The 17,741-nt window shown below is 37.0% G+C and overlaps 1 protein-coding gene across 2 annotated transcripts in view; it reads right to left on the bottom strand.

Moving 5' to 3' along the window:
* Positions 1-17,741, bottom strand: part of LOC139147892 (GDP-mannose 4,6 dehydratase-like) — an 83,981-nt gene that overhangs the window by 41,567 nt on the left and 24,673 nt on the right. For both annotated transcript variants that reach the window (XM_070719111.1, XM_070719110.1), the window contains exon 5: positions 17,374-17,483. In XM_070719111.1, coding sequence (XP_070575212.1) covers positions 17,374-17,483 — 110 coding nt within the window. The remainder of the gene's footprint in view (positions 1-17,373; positions 17,484-17,741) is intronic.

Genomic DNA, 17,741 nt, shown 5'->3' with positions numbered 1-17,741 from the left:
AACTTGTCTCTCAAAGATAAATTTCTTTGTAAAATCGACATGCACATAGGGATACACAAGGTCCCCAATCCACAACAGTGACGTCACCTTATAGAAATTTCATAGCATACTCCCTCCTACACAAAGGTCAAAGGGTAGTTCCAGAACACCTAAGAGGTAAATTCACAACAAATTTTACATTGATTCAGACATTATCCCCGAGATGAACCACACTTTGTTGAATGACTTCAAAGTAACTTTTTTGGCTTTGAAAACCCTTTCAACTCATTCAATGTCAGCAAATCACATCTTGCAAAAAACCACACAAAGCCTCTACCAAGATTCTGATTACTAATAAACGCTGCATAAGTACTATCAAAACTTACAATACAAAACAGTCAAAATAGAAGTAGCCAACTAACCTACGAAAAATATGAGCAAAATATATGGGAGAGGGCCCCTTCAGTCAAGCAACCGAGCAACGGTCATTGGTGACCTTGGGGTCAAGGTCAGAATGACCTTGATGATGAATCCATCCTGAGAGGCCGCAATGTGGGAAAGGAGTGGAATTCCCGAGAAATGGGGGTCAGGATGGAATCCAAAGCCTCAAGTCCCTGCCTACTGGAACTCCACGTGCCTAAAAAACCTTGCAATCTTCATAAAGGTGCAAGCCTGGGGGCACACACTTTAACTGTTACAGTCCCCTACACTTTACATGGCATTATAAACATAAACCCTTGGAGTGACCTGAGCAAGCAACAGATTGAAGATCTAACATGGCCAGGGGCTCGACGTAAGGTCAAATCATCCACTAGCCCGAAGGACTAGTAGCAGTTCATTTTTAGTAGTCCTAAATGAAATCTACTAGTCCTGCTAAAGCAAAGCCAAATGTTGCTCTCATGTTGTAAAGAGGTGTATATATGACCATTCTCATATTTTTTGTCGCAAAGGTTTTTCAACCCAATAACTAACTTTCATGCAAGACTAGCACATTTGCTTACTGCAAAATGTTTAACTTTGAATCATATATAAACCACAAAAATAACCTGAATGAAATGTCCTGTGTAGGAGGAGAGGTCATGAAAATAGGCTATTGCCATCAAGAATAAAATCAGAGGTAGGGATGAATTTGTTGGAAAATCCTTCATAGCTCAGGTAGTGCGCCATTAATTTGCAAAGAACATGATTGTTCATGGTGGGGACAGATTTGTTTCTCCAGAACTGAGGTTCATACAGCCATTCACAAATGTTCCTGTGGAGTGCCTTCATATTTTTGACATATATCACATTTTAAAATTGACCAGTTTGTGGGGAGGACCTCTCATTTGTAATAATGGTTTGTGAAAAATTTTGTTTTTAATAGTAAAAATGTTGCATTTTACCATTTCATGTGCTTGTGTCTTTAATGTGTTTTTGCCAGTTACTGGTAACAAAATGTGATTAGCACAAAAATAACCAATGACTCCCAGAAGTGATTGGATACAACAGTCTGATACACCCATTTCATACGTTGTTTATTCACTACTGTTTTAAGGGTCACTTCACTATTATTGCCCCAATAATTTACACTTTTCCACTAAAATGGCAAAACAATAAGTTGCTAGCACCAAGTTATTATCTGTGAGGACTTCCCTCACCTGTACAAGCAGTAGGAACTTGCCATAGCACTGTTTTGGCAAGCTAGATGGCTCTTTTTAAGATCAGCTTCAATTAAGCTAGGGGGTCTTGACTATATATGGAGGTCAGCATGTGGAGGCATTCTAAAGCAGGGTCAAACTGGCTACGAACTATCGGAGGTGTTGTTTGGGAATGCCCCTGAAGAAATCTTGAGAAAAATCTTCTTTGAAAGGCAAGGATACAGTGTTTGAACGAAATTGTGGGGTTGCTCATGTTTTTAGGCGAAGTGATGAGCTTCAAGCAAACCAAAATACACGACGTGCAGACAATTCCGTTTGATGCTCAGCGTTGCATTGAGCCATGTTTCCCGGGGCCATGTTACTGGCATGTACAGTACAATTTCTGTAGCAGGTAAACTGTTTCATTTTAAGTTGGTGATCAATAAAGTTTGCTTCACTGTTTCACTGTCCAATTTGTTTGGGTAAAAGTTAGTTTATTTTTATATAAAATGATCGAGGCTTGGTTCATTCTTATCGAATGAGTGGCCCGGCGTCCCATTAGTTTTGTAGCGATAAACTTTCCTGGACAGCTATGGAACTTGAAAATTGCACTAGTCCGCAGGACTACCTCCGAAGACATTTTTACTAGTCCTCTTGAAAATTTACTAGCCTCGGGCTAGTGGGCTAGCGCTTATGTCGAGCCCTGCATGATGGTCAGTAATTCCTGGACTGGAATTACACTCACGACGTACGGTACTTACTCAACTAGAAAGGACGTCTGCGATTGAAACGTCTCCACTTAAGGGGGCGCTGCACCCAACAAAGTGCACTTTGCTCAAAAATCACATTTTTGCACATATTCATTTAAACTTTAATTTGTTGACCAAAGATTAAAATATTGGTTGGGTTCACCCTTACGCTTGTCAAGCCGTCGTAAGTTGCGTGATAAAGAAGTGTTAATTTATGCAAATGTATGCAAATCACCAAATTTTCTGGCTTCTCTTTTTCTCCAAGTTTCAAGATTTCCAAACAATTTAACTCCACTCTGGCTTGGTCAAATTTTTCTGAAATTTTCACATTATGTTCTTTAAATGCTATATAACAAAAAGACTATTTTGTTTGGCAATAAAGTTCTTACATTTTGAATAAGAGGCATTTTAATTTTGCTTATCATGATATTAATCACTTTTTTGAGTGTCAGTCTTGCAACCCATGCCATTTTAGAATGAGGATAGATAATACAAAAAAAATAGTCATTTTTTCTACATATATTCTTCTTTCAAGTAAAATATTACATTTCAGAAAAGTTTTTTACTAAAATTAATTTTTATCATTAATACTAAAATTAAGCTTTTTTACTCCAAATATACACCCCCTTCTTCTTTCGAGTCAACTATTTCTACAATACTAAACTAACTTTTATATTCTCTGCTTTTTGAAAATATATAGTATGAGGGGGTTTCCTTGTCATCTTAGATTAAAGAAATATTGCTTTGAAAAAAATTGACTTGGCAAAATGCAGCTCCACCTTAATCCCCCACCTCAATGAAAGGTGCTTTGATAACTGAGTTTAGTTGCTGCAATTTTTGACTGTGACCCCTCCACATAGGTATGTTCCACGAAACACACACACACATGAATCTTGCAAGCATGCATCACACACGTAGTCAATATAACTTGTGTTAAAAAAACCAACACGGGGCAGAGTGACATGGTTTAACAGATATCTGGGCATTCTTGAACTCCATGTATTGCAACTGGGAATTCAAGAGTTCAAGTTCAAGTAAACATAGGGCCAAAGTCCCTGAAGCTACTATAGACATGGATACAAAATTAAGTATTTCCTTACTGTATGAAATTATCTCACTAAGGTCATCCTACGGACAAGTAAACTAAATATTAAAGCTGTCTGACCAGCGGTTTTGAAAGAACAAGCAACTCAACAGTTGACAGAGCTCTGTTGAGTTATGTAGAGATTAACCTTTTGTGACACATGTATTGATGAAGAAGGTGGATATCTTGATTAACATGTGAGTTCTGTTTAATAAGTTGAGACTGTACATACTCAGAGAAAGCACACTGAAGAGACAAAGGTTTGAAACTTAAGAAGTTCAAGGTCATCAAAAGCATTATAGGGAATCATGTTACACTTTCATTGCACTGTTACACAGATTGCATAATTGCTATAAATAGCACATGAGGAATCTTTATACAGCCCAGCTTTACCATAAAAACCCTATCACTTTGACCACTCTTTTAATTGACCACTCTATTTTTTCCTCAAAAAGTAATTTTATTTTATCCTTACCAAGTCAACCATAAATGGAAATTAGAACTTTCTCTATCTCTATCTCTATCTCTATCTCTATTGACTATTTTGAGCAATTTCTTTTAGATAACATACAGGGCACAATAAATGACGGTTCAGAATATGTCAAAGTTGGGATTCAGGAAAGTTGCCTTTACATGTTTTAATCCTCCAAGATGGTAAGCATTTCACTATGAACTGTCAAAAAAAGTTGAACTTTCTGATAATTCTACACTAAAATTATTTTGGCTTTGATGATTTCCTAATTAATTCAATTATTAAAATCATATTAATAATTTTTTCTGGGTGAATTGATAGGGTTTATACAGTACAAGAATTACATACAATGTAAGTCAAATTTTGACCAAAAATGACAAAAAATTCCTTAAAAATACAGATTTGCATATTTCATCACAATTTGAACAAGTCTAAGTTGGGTTACCCCTAGGGACCTGTATACCAAATAACAAAGCTGTCTGACCAGCGGTTATGAAGAAGAAGATTTTTACCAAAAACACCTTTTTTGGCATTAATTTGCCTATTTTCAACAATATCAAAAAATTAAAAAAAATAGTTTCTCAAAATCGTATTTTCATCTACACAACAAATATCAAATCAGTAAGTACTGCGGTTCTCAAGATATTTGAGTGGACGGATGCCTCACAAACGGACATACATACATACATACATACATACATACATACAGACTGACGACGGACGCCGGACGGATACCCATCCCAATAGCTTCTAAAGACTATAGTCTATAGTAGCTAAAAAAAACACACTGTCAAAACAGCAATTTCCAACCACCGACTCAAAATGCATTCGTAATTTGGAATAATACACAAAACTGCCATGACAAAATCTCACATTTTAACAAATTGGAGAATAACCTCAGTTTCATTGGTTCTTTATCACATAAATGATATATCCAATGAGATTAAAACTTGAAAGGTTTCCATCGTTTTTCATCATTTATTTACTCGTTTTAAACAGATGACACTATCCAACGAAAATGTCATGCAATTATTTATTCAAATTTAGAATTTTTTTCACCTCCATTCGCAAAGGGCATCAGTTCTCTGGACTAGCAACAGTATCACTACTCATATATATGAAATATGACGTAGGGGTTTTCATAGGACAGGCAAACTTTGTTGGACCAAATTACCGCTCATTGAAGTTTCAGCTGTCAAACATATTTATCACACACTCTTGAAGCAAGACTGAAGTTAACTACAGAATTTCTTCACAGAAATTCCCCTGGTTGTTAATAGTAAATTTCAAAGAAACACTGGACAAAACGAAAGTCCATACACAGCAACTGAGTGAGAATTCTACTTTGCCCCCATGGGGACGCTGTGCTGATAACACTGTTTTCTGGTATTGACACGATTATCAAGCAGGGCTGACAACGTTTCCAGATATCACCAATAACAGGAAAACAACGTTCAAAAATGAAACTTCAAAAGTCCAACTCCTAAATCAGATCACAGAGACCCTAACAAGTTGCAAATTAACCAGGGTCATATTTTTTGAAATTACCTTCATTGTGAATGTGAAAAGCTCTTGTCGAGAGACTCTATAAAAATATTCACAACTTACGCCTACACAAAATGATAACTTCACCTACACACGCTGATCTAGTCAAGGACAGAAAATGAGTACTCTTGATAAAAATAACCACTTCAACTACAGACATGACGTCAGTGAAATCTGAATACAAAGTACCGCTGGAAAATCCACAGGTGTTTGTTACCCAGCTGACACATCCAATTGCCAGGAAATTTCTCGGACTACGGAACAGGCTTTCGTTTTGCTTTCTTTTTAAGGGCCTGGGAGTTCCCAGAATCAGGTCAAACCTACGCTGGGCCCCTGCCACCTCTGATAAAATACTGCTGTTGTATTTTATACCACTTTGATTCCTTAAAATAATTGGGTAAAATTCACAGAAGTGCATATGTGCATACATACTTGGAAGTCATTTTTTTAATCTATGAAGTACAGAAATCCTATCAAGTACATCTAACAATTCCGTATCATGCATTGTTTGCTGTGATACATACTGTGTGACTGTTTTGTTGCATGTGACCCATTCTCTTCTAAGGTACTATGCCCCTCAAAAGTGAAAGACTTTTGCTCAAACTTTCCTTAATGAATCTTTCGACCACTCTCTTTCCAAATTAAGAATAAAAATCAGGGGTCACTGATACTAGAGCAACAAATTACCCAAGATTTACCGATATTTAAAATTCAAAATGACCGCCATCCCTGTGTTAACTCTATGGAGAAAAATAAAAATTTAAAATTTTGAAAAACTAAGCCGGTGAGTAATTTTCTTAAACCAAGAGCTTTAAAATTAACCCCTATAAGTGGTATATCAGAAAAGAATTGTAAAAGTATTAGAGTCTGAATATATGTCCCCGAGATGCGTTTTACTTAAGGGGAAGCCAAAAATGAAATGCACATAAAAAAAATAGTGACAACATCACTGTTCGCTCCCATATAGTTATCAAAACAAGTCAACAATTGTATGAAACATGGACATACATATACAGACAGACTGACATACACAGACTGGCACAGAGTGATGACATTGACCCTAAGTGTGCCTTGGTCCATGGAGAGTGATAAAGATATAACAAACAGCTGAATGTAATGATAAAATACTAAATAGTTAAGTATAGGCCTATACAGGCACTGAAGGTGAATATGTTACAGCAATTTGAATAGTTTCTTTTCCTTTTCTACTTCTGTGATAATATTTAAGACAATCAATCTGCAAGGCAGTTTATGTATTGACAAATATGTTATCTTTTACAAGCACACAGTAAACTGTTCTTGATTTTTCATTTACAATATTTGACATAGACTGAAATACATGACATGCAACCAATGTTTACACTTTGCCTATACACCAGATACATGGAGAAATTTCAACATACAATCATCAACTCAGAAACCCTCCAGGAAAAAGTAAACATTGTTTTCTTCCAGAACAGCTGGTACATCCACATCTGGAACAACTTACAAACTTAACCAATTACACAAGGATGATGACACAAGAGATAAAGTTAAACTGTGATGAACTTGACTATTCCTTTCAAATCCTTACCTAACTTGATTGACATCTTAAACTAAAATACACTGCATGGTTAATTGTGCACAAAAATACATCGGGGTGGACCATTTGATAAGGGATGGCGTCTGGAAGATCGATGAGACCTGTACATTATCTTTTTTATCCGATCCATTGTACATTCTTTTTTCCCCACTCTCTCACCTTTTCTTTTTGTCAAACCTTCTCTGGCTGAATTTTTTTTATTGGCATTTGTTAGGAATTTTTTCAAAATCTGCCAGGATTTTTTTGCCGCATTTCAACACCAAATACAGTTTACCATATCAAATGCTTACTAAATCACCACATTATATACTCTTAGTTCCAGTAGGTATAAAATTACCAAAAAAAATCTTAAAAATACAAAATGAAAGATATCCCAGTAAAACTGAAAGTTTCGCAAAGTTGCCCCAAAAATTCAAAATTCCGGATTTCAACTTAATTTCAATATATCTTATTAACAAAAACCCTAAGGACCGGTTTACTAAATATCAAAGCAATCAGACTGGTAAATTTTGAGAAACAAATTTTTGACCAAAATGAGAAAAATTGGCCCCAAAATACAAAATTGCAGATTTCATCCTAATTTTAAATATATCTAATCAACGTAAACCCTAGGAACCTGTACAATAGATATCAAAGCTACCAGATCAGAAGTTTTTGGAGAAAAATTTTTTGACCAAAAAAGGCAAAAATTGCCCCAAAAATAAAAAAAATTGCCAGTTTCAACATACCTTCAATACATTATATTGAGATTAATCTTAGATACCTGTATACCAAATACATGTATCAAAGCTATCAAATCAGCAGTTTTTGGATTAAAAAAATTTTTATCAAAAATTGGGAAAATTACCCCAAAATTACAAATATGACAATATCAATACAATTTGTACAAGCATGACTGAAGTCATTCTGAGGAACATGAATATTAAGTTTCATAGCATTCAGACGAGCGATTTCAGAAAACAAGATTTTTTGACTAAAAACGGAAAAAATACCCTAAAAATACAAACATGCAAATTTCATCCCAATTTTTGCACACATAATTAAGAATACCTAAGGAAATCTGCATACCAAGTTTCAACCAAATCTGACCAATGCTTACTGAGTTTTAGCCATTTGTAGGATTTTTCCTTTTTCCCCCTCATTTGCATATTTTTGGCACTGACATGTTCATTTGAACAAATTCACATCTCCACCCCTAGGTGCACCTGTACACCAAATACTAGGACAGTAGGTGCTACGGTTTAGGAGTGTTTGATTCGGACGGACTAACAGACATACATACATACTTACATACATACACACAGACGCCATTTTTCCACCTTATACGAATACCTCCCATTTGCATATATACATATGCATATATGGGAGCGTAAAAAACCAACCAAACTGTTAAACTTGATGAACAGTGTCCTTGGTAGTACAGCTTTGACAGCCTGAACTACACGCAAGCATTTTCTTGTTTCAACATCTCCTTGCAATTTGGCTATGTTAGATCAGAATTTACTCAACAATCCAGTACTTCAAACGCTCAAACTCATGATTTACTGTTATGGCCCCATGGGAAAGTTGGGCAGATCATCCATGTAGCCGACACGAACACAAAGTGTCTGTTACGGCTACCAAAAACTAAGAAAAATAGTCAAGAATGAGCAACAAAATCACTATCAGTTTTAAGTTGCAGGTAGAATAAGTCTGTGCCTTTGTATAAAATACTATAAAAATAGTAGAAAGTGAACAACCAGCTGAAAGTTAGTTGAGGAGACCTTAACCGCATATCATTTGCATGTCATTGTCGGCTACATGGACTGTGTGCCGAAAGTTGAGATAGCAAATATGTTTACTCAGTCTCGCACAGATTGGCCTCAATTTTTACTGCCATCAACTTATTCCAGTAACAAATTTTTACTCTTCATTTCTGCTGTTGGTTGTAATCAAATAAGTTTGACGTAGAGACATTTAATTTTTCAGGTTCATGTAGAGGTGCAGAAATTTTAAAGTGCATGATTGACACCAATTGGGTACAGTACATTTTTGAGTGTTCGGTGTGTCTAGGATATTTGGAAAGCGTATAATCGTGCCAAGATCTAGCAACGTTGTCAGCTATTTGTCATCAACAGATGCCAGAGTATGTTGTCAGTATCATGGAATTTGGCAGCGTCAATTTGGATAAACTTGGGACAGATTTCCTTGCCGAACTCAGTTGAGAGGTGCACACTGGGATTTGGAGAGTGCCCAGTGGAAACACTGTGCACAATTTCAGAAATATGGTAACATCTACATGCTGTTGAACTGATACACCATTGAGAATCAACATCACATCTCCTTACCACCTACCAGTGTACTTGATTCAAGACGTTGCAGAAAAATTACAGTTTGGAACAGCGTTTCATGTATCCTTCTTATTTCATACAAAACTGTTGCTCTTGGCGAGTGGAAATTAGCAGTACTTCATAGCATTTGCATCTGAGTGGAGTCGGCGCATGAGGGCAGTACACGATCCAGCTGGCTCCTTCCGGATTCAAGGAGGACTCACCTACATCGCTATCACCTCACAAGAGCATTTTTAAGTCAATGATCACAAATGTATAAGAAAAATCCTAATCACAAGCTTGAATGAGTGTAATTGCCAGCTTCATGAGTGCTGCTGAATGTATGTGTGTTAGCAAAATAGCCGTTACAGTACATGTGTGTGCACTGTGTTTATGCATACATGTGTGCATGTGCAAGAGTGTGTGTGTCGGCATGTTTGTCAACCTCTAATTGTGTGCAAAGCTTCAATGAGACGCTTTGTGCCTGCATGTACAATAGTATGATCATACACGTGCCTGCTCCTGGCACAATATTGTTAAAAATATGAATGTTATATTATCTACTGTATACATTTTCATGCTAATTGGTACACAGCAAGAAAACTACAGGCAGATGTCGGTACATTCCTGTAACAGGGTCTGATCAGTACCTGTAACAGTCCCTGAGAAATAACCTCTGTTACAGAACCTATAAAATTGGTCAGATATATCAGTGGTGTATGAACTCTGTCAGGCCTGGTATAAGAGAAATGTATACAGTGATGTAGTTTCTGAGTGTATCCAGTGCTGTGACCACATGACTGAAATACCGGTGTACAAACAGTGGTGTGTCAGTGTTGAATTTACAGGGCCTGTTACAGGGTCTGAAAATTTGTCAGATCTCAGGGGTGTATATTTTCAGAAAAATGGGCCAACTTTGGTGACAGAAATGAGTACGGGCATAATTGTGTGTACATTAAAAAATTGTTGACCCTGTCACAGGTCTGTATTCACATTGTTGTGCACAGTCCTGTAAATACAGTGATGGGACAGGCAAATATTTCAGGCCTTGTCACATCACTGTGTCTACAGCACTGTGTATAGCCATGTCATCACAGCACTGGCCACAGACCTGTACATCAGCTCCTGTAACAGCAATGGGACATCTTTGCTGACACAGACCTGTACCAAAGGGTTGTGTCAGGGTCTGTTCAGGCCTGTCACAGGGGCAAATGTTTTTTAGCTGTGAAAGGCACTGTCATCATGTGTGTGTGTGTGTGTGTGTGTGTGTGTGTGTGTGTGTGTCTCAGAATTGATTTTATATGTGTGTGTCTGCATGTCAGAATTAATTTTATAGACAACTTTTATTATTATCATGACATTAGCGAAAAAAATATTTCAAAAACAGTTTTGAGCATGTGTGCGCAAGTCTACCTATGACTGTGCAAGCTATGAAAAGACTTTTAAAGGTGTATTCAAGAACACGGCTTTTTAAAGCAATACAGAGTGAAAGTATACAGTGTTGTCTAATGTATCAAAAAAGACCTTCCCTGACCTTTGATTGGGTGTGGTCAGTGATGAAAAGGTGGGGGTTATCAAAAGGTGTTTATGTTTATTGATATTTTGTCGATCAAGTGTGGTGTATTTTTGGATGGTTTTTACAACAACAGTACCTCCTAATAAGCACTACAACTTCAGCCATGATGTGATCCGGCCACTGATTGACAAATTATATTGCTCTGTTGGAAATAGTGAATCTTTTTCACATTTTTTTAATGTCAAGAGAAATTAAATTTTATTCTTAAAATAAATCATTATAAATCAAATAGGGTGAACAAAATAATTTATTGACAGTAAATTTAGACTCCTTTTACTGCCTGTCCTGGTTTGCACTTTGGCCAGGCTGATATTATCTCATCGGCGTGTAATCTAAGAGATATCTAAAATGATGTCAGCACTTTCCTTATCTATTCTGGCTCTGTGCACCCACTCAAATGAACGATGTATTTATCGACGGTTTCAGAATATATCAACATGGTAAACAATGTGACTAACTTTTCAAATCCTAGAATACTTAAAAAAAACGTGCAAACATCCGAAGAGGACAACTTCAAATATTTCCAGATACCGTATGTGTGTTTATGATGCCTGAATGTGGAATGTGCTGATGAGTAATGAAGTTCAGTGAAGGCATTACTAGATATATAGCTTCTTTTGCCAAGTTTTGGATATATAGGCAAATGGCTTGGCAAACCACAGTACCATTTCTGCTGCCCCGTGATATGATTGCATTGATATAACAAGGGGAACCTCGGTGACTTGACCGGGGAACTCCAGTCAAAGTTATCCGGTTATCTCCCTTTTACAAAAACACCAATATACTAATGCCAATGGCCTCTTTGAACATCTACAAGTGAGATCAAGCATGGCTTTTAAAAATCTTGACTAATAATGGCACGTAAGTTGAGAGCTTACACTTGGCACACAGATACCACGGGCACACTAGCAATGAGAATGTTCCTATCACCTTTTCACATTCCTGGAGAGTTGATCAGCCACTGATATCACTGATGACAAACAGAAAAAAAATAATATTTCCGCTGTTGTGGTTACGGATCCTGTTATACTCACAGGAAGTTGGAGATGCTGTGCCTGGATAGCAACAAATGGCCTGGATGGTACCCTGAACTGTTCAACTTTAAAAAGGTCACAAAAGTTTCACTTCCGTGCTCACTACATCATTGCTTAACAATTTCATATGTAGGGAATACCCTTCGCCCACTCACATACACACAGAAGCTTTGTCTGAAACCGTGCGGTAAACACTCCCTGGAATAGCAGCTGCAGCCCTGAGCACAAATCTCTGAGACATGCGGTCACAGACTTGTACCAGTGAGTCGGTCTTGTTGGAGGATGGTAAGTGAAGGTCATTTTCCACGCCCCTCGCGCGTTTTTTTCGAAATGGCGTGTACAGACTCACGTACGCACATCGCGTGGTACGCGTCATTAGACAGTGACGCCACAGATTCGAATAAGCTGAAGTCAATTTGACTCCTTTTATGGGCAATGTTTCTGTGTCAAAACAGCCTCCATGATGAATGACATAGACTTTTCACCAAACATTGGAAGATCGCCTTGTTCCATTTTTTGTGTGCCTGTAGGGGCAACAACAGACTTTTACACAAAGGGCGTGGGAATATGTTTTTTGAGCCAACGCTCGACAATTACAGTGTCTCAGACACAAACTTGAAAAAAAAAAATCAATATCATCCATTTTTGCTAGTTTCTTTTCAAAACTTTTAGGACTAATTATTTATTTAATAATTAAAACTAACTTTGCCATCTCTGAAACAATAACTTTATATATTCAGCAATTTCACCCAGCCAAGTCACATTATTTGTGTCTATTGCACACATGTGGTGAGCGACCAAAGAACTTTTTAAAAAAATTTTTTTGTCACTGTCTTGTTTTACGATGTTGGGTGAAGGTCAAAATTTATGAGTTGCATTTACAATTATGGATTTTCATATAAGCACAAAACATTTTGAGACCTTTTGTTCGATTCATTCTAAATTTTTAATTTTTTTTTTGTGATTTATCTCGAAGGCTGCGAAATCATCAAAACATTCTTTATGATAAGAGGTTTGTGACAGTTTATCAGTATAACTAGAGATCATCTAAAGTTAGATAAAGGAGCAACATTTTTGTCATTCCAGATCAGTGTACAAAAATGTCAATACAAAAAAATTGAGGACTAGTATCTGAGATTGTGAGAGTTGGCTTTTGTACAGGTAAGTCAGTCTTTTTGGGAGGCAAGCTTGTCATTTTCCACACCCAAGGCACCTTATTTTTGGCGATGACATGCAGTGGTTCACGTAGACACAGCGTGAACACCTGTCACTTGAGAGTGACGCTGCACAATTCAAATGTTTTGTAGAAGCTAAGCCGATGCCTTTTATGGGCAATGTTTTCGTTTTCATCTGAGCAACTGATATGCTGGATGACCAAATCTTTTCACGTGCGCACATCGCATGATTATGCGTCATTCGGAAGTAACGCAACAGCGTCAAATATGCTTGACAGTCAATCCGATGCCTTATATGGGCAATTCTTCTTTCGCAACCAAACAGCCAGCGTGATGAATGACTTTTCACCGGATATTCAAAGACTACCTTGATCCCTCTTTTTGCACACCTTTGAGATGCTGTTTACACAGAGGCCGTAGGAATACGTTCTTTGAACCAACGACACACGCACTTCATTGACTAACATAAAAATACAAACTACAATGATTGAAACGATATTAATAGTCTGTCTCCTTTCAAAACTTCCAAGAGAAGTTACTGAACTAACGATATCAACCAAAACTTGCCACCTCTGGAACGATTTCATACATTACATAAAATTGTCTGACATTTCGCATTCCTTTTTGGTGTTCATGCTTTCTTATGCCTTATTTCCTATTTCCTATACAAGCAACCAAAGAAAGTTTTCGATTTTTTTATTTTGTAATCAAACATCCTGTTTCAAGATGTTAGGTTATAGGTCAAAATTTTAGTGTCAAGCCGGTCCTTATGAAATCTCATATAAGAACAAAACATACAGAGATCTTTCATCGGATAAATACTTAATTTTGCTTGTTCTGATTTATCATGAAGGCAGAAAGATTGGGCTGCGTTGGATACTTGTTTATCATAAAAGATTTTTGATGGACAATCAGTATAAATGTCTACCATTTACTCTTGATGAAGGAGCAAAACTTTCGTGATTTTAGGTCTCAGAACGATGACATTTATCACGAAATCTAACAGCACTATCAGAGATTGTCTGGAGAAGAGACCATAAACAGATATGTAACAAGGAGAGTGAACTTGTGTGAGAAATTCGTGAAATGTGTTAAACTTTATTGGTGAATTTGCTTCACACACGGACACTCAATCGCTTAAAGATCGCACATGTTCGTGGGTTCACATCACGCCCTATTTCAGTGGCATGGCGTGATCGCGAGTCATAAACACCGGAAAGCGCCGAGACTGTTGTTGATCCAGGTACTATGTTTGCAGTTCCTGTCTATGCAGCTGTGTTTGTGAGAGTGCAGAGGGCAATGGCCGACAATTACCTACTGAGTGTGAGATACCATCGTTTCAATCAACAACATTTGACACTTAATGTCCAGCGATAAAATTATTTCAATTTTCAAAATATCATAGCAACAACACTTGTCACGATCTACCAAATATAGCTGAAAAAGTAAGATCCGTGAGAAATCAGCCAGAATAATTCTTCCAATGATAGATAAATGGCCAACTCTGGAATATCTGTGTTGTCTGTAAAGAAGCAATATTTTTTCCCACTCCTCCATCATTCATTTCTTATAAATATCTTGTATTATGGAAAAGAACTTTCAAATAACGATAAATGCGCTCACTGAAAAATTCAACATTCAACTCTGCAATGTGCTTCAGTTAATACATGCATGTATTAAAGTTTACTGGTTCATTTGCCATTTTCAATATTTGTCATCATCAAGATTTCATTCAATCAATTCTATATGGGAACAAAACATACAGAGATTGTTCATTGGATAAATACTTCATTTTGCTCGCTCTAATTTACCATGAAGCAGGAAGATAGGGCTGCATTGGAAGCTTGTTTGTCATAAAAGATTTTTAACAGATGATTGGTATAAATGTCTACCATTTACTCTTGATGAAGGAGCAAAACTGTTTTGTTTTTGGGTCTGTGTATGAAGACGTTTATTGCAAAATCCAACAGAACTATCAGAGATTGTCTGGAGAAGAGACCGTAAACAGTTATATATCATAGGGAGAGTGAACTTGTGTAAGAAATTCACAAAGCGTGTTGAAATTTATCGGTGACTATACTTCACGCGCGCAATCGCTACAAGATCGCACATGTTCGTGGGTTCACATCACGCCCTATTTCAGTGGCATGGCGTGATCGCGAGTCATCAACACCGGAAAGCGCCGAGACTGTTGTTGATCCACGCACTATGTTTGCAGTTCCTGTCTATGCAGCTGTGTTTGTGAGAGTGCAGAGGGCAATGGCCGACAATTACCTACTGAGTGTGAGCATGTCATTGCTCGAGTAGACAACATTTGACACGTCATGTCCAGTGATAAAATTATTTCAATTTTCAAAATATCATAACAACAACACTGTTGTTGCAATCTACCAAAAATAGCTGAAAAAGTAAGATCCGTGAGAAATCAGCCAGAATAATTCTTCCAATGATAGATAAACGGCCAACTCTGGAATATCTGTGTTGTCTGTGAAGAAGCAATATTTTTTCTACTCCCCCGTCATATATATATCTTGTTTTATGGAAAGAATTTTTAAATAGTGTTAAATGTGTTCACTGAAAACTTCAACATGCGAGTCTGCAATGTGTTTCAGTTACAACACGCACATATTTAAGTTTACTAGTTCATTTGCCATTTTCAACATTTGTAATCCACAAGTTTTCATTCAATCAAACTCTCCTTAATTATATACCATTACACAGTTACAGAGCCATGTTTCACGGCAACAAAGAGACTGCACTGTTCAACTTCTATTCAATTTTATTTTTAAATCTGCTGCGTGTGTAGAGGGCAACAACCGACAATCACCTCAAGATACGTGATGACATGTTTCTCTGCATAAAAACATTTACGCATGCTGAGAAACCTGTTTACCCTTTTAACGCTGTGGTTTGCGCCATTCGCATTGTTTTCGATTGTGCACTCTGACCTGTACACTAGGAATTGAGGGATGACTAGGTTAAACCATCAATGCAACAAATATTTTGATGCATCTTCATGCACAACTTATGAACTGGCAATGAGACATTTCGCATCAATGTTTTGATAATATTGCAAACTGAACAATGTATTATCTAAATATTAAACAAACAATAAATAGAATAGTACAACAATCTAGGAAGTCTGTGCTTGACTCATTCACTTTGCAAAACTTTATTTTTTAAATGTACATTTTCAGTATGTTTGAAATTTGTTGCATTAATATTGCACAGAAGTGGCCATATTTCAATCTTTTTCTGACCTGCAGTATGTTGCAGAATCTATCGACAAATGGAAACATACGTTGTTCAAGTTGCATCTCTATTACTGATCTTATCGCTGTGATTAACTTGTTGACATATACCTCTGCGAGCGTTTCTGCATTACACCCAATTTCAGCCACTTATTGGTAGCTACGGCTTCTCACAGCTCTCCACTCAGCCGTGGAGAGCTGTGAGAAGTCGTGAGAAATTTGATAATCTATGAAGAATCTGACAGTTCACCGCAAAGGGCGGCTGTCATCAACAGGAAATGCTTCACCTGAAAAGAATGCTTTCTCTTCACAGATGACATCCGGCAAACACAAAACAGAAGTACGGAAGCCAAGTTTGTATAATAGCTCTATTAGCTGTATTTTTTAACTCAATTTCCAATGCAATTATCTTTGTTCTGTTTATAAAATACTGTTTCTTGTTCCACTCCCAAAATTACGATGAAATGCCTATATTTCAACTTGTACAAGAATGTCTAACGTTGATAGCAGAATTTTAGAGCTGACAAGAATTCATATGTCAACAACGTAGATAATATGGAGTGTTTATAAAATTAATATGTTGTATTTCTACATACTTTGGGAGGAAGAAGAAGATGACTTCTTTCCAGAACAAAAATAATCAAAACATAGTCACACGTCACAGCAATTGTCCCTTTATCATATTGCTATCTGTGTTTGTGGCAAGACACACAGACAGATATCTTCACAGATTTTTTTGATTCTTTATTTTTGCATTATTTCTTCTTTTCAAAAGACCAAATATCTCTATGAATGGTTCTTTTCTTTGCTACATGTGATCCCTTTTGGAAAGAAATTCTGACGCACATTCAACAAGGGTTTCTGTTTGTTTTACCTCAGGGGGAGATTTTTCATTCCTCCGAGTCCATGGTGACAAGCTTAGACGTCTATTGCATGAAACAGACAACACATTCTGCAGGCAATTTTTCACACCTTTGATTTGAAATGAACACAGTGCTTACCTTGACGTGACTTTGAGCGCCCAGGTTGTAAATTTCGGTGGGTACTACTTCGCTGATGATCTTGACTAAGTTAGTGCTGTCTGTCAGGTCACCATAGTGAAGTTTCATTGCTGTACAACAAAACAATGATAAACACACACAAACACTGTCGATGATTATATGATCATGCAACATAAAAAACTGCAGAAAAATCACTTTTGCTGTATTTAATTAAAATTCTTTGCCATGATAACCTATCAAGATTTGGCAGAATCCCATTGTATCTACCTCTATCACAAATTTGTACCTCCATGGTAATTAGGGGGATAGAGTCCTAGAGGGTACAACTTGAGAAGCTCACTGAGAGTCTGAGTGTGAAATCGACTTTA

The sequence above is a fragment of the Ptychodera flava genome, chromosome 13 (assembly GCF_041260155.1).
Source record: "Ptychodera flava strain L36383 chromosome 13, AS_Pfla_20210202, whole genome shotgun sequence".
NCBI classification, from domain to species: domain Eukaryota; kingdom Metazoa; phylum Hemichordata; class Enteropneusta; family Ptychoderidae; genus Ptychodera; species Ptychodera flava.
The sequence above is the reverse complement of the archived record's forward strand: the minus strand, read 5'-3'. Positions and strand labels throughout refer to the sequence as shown.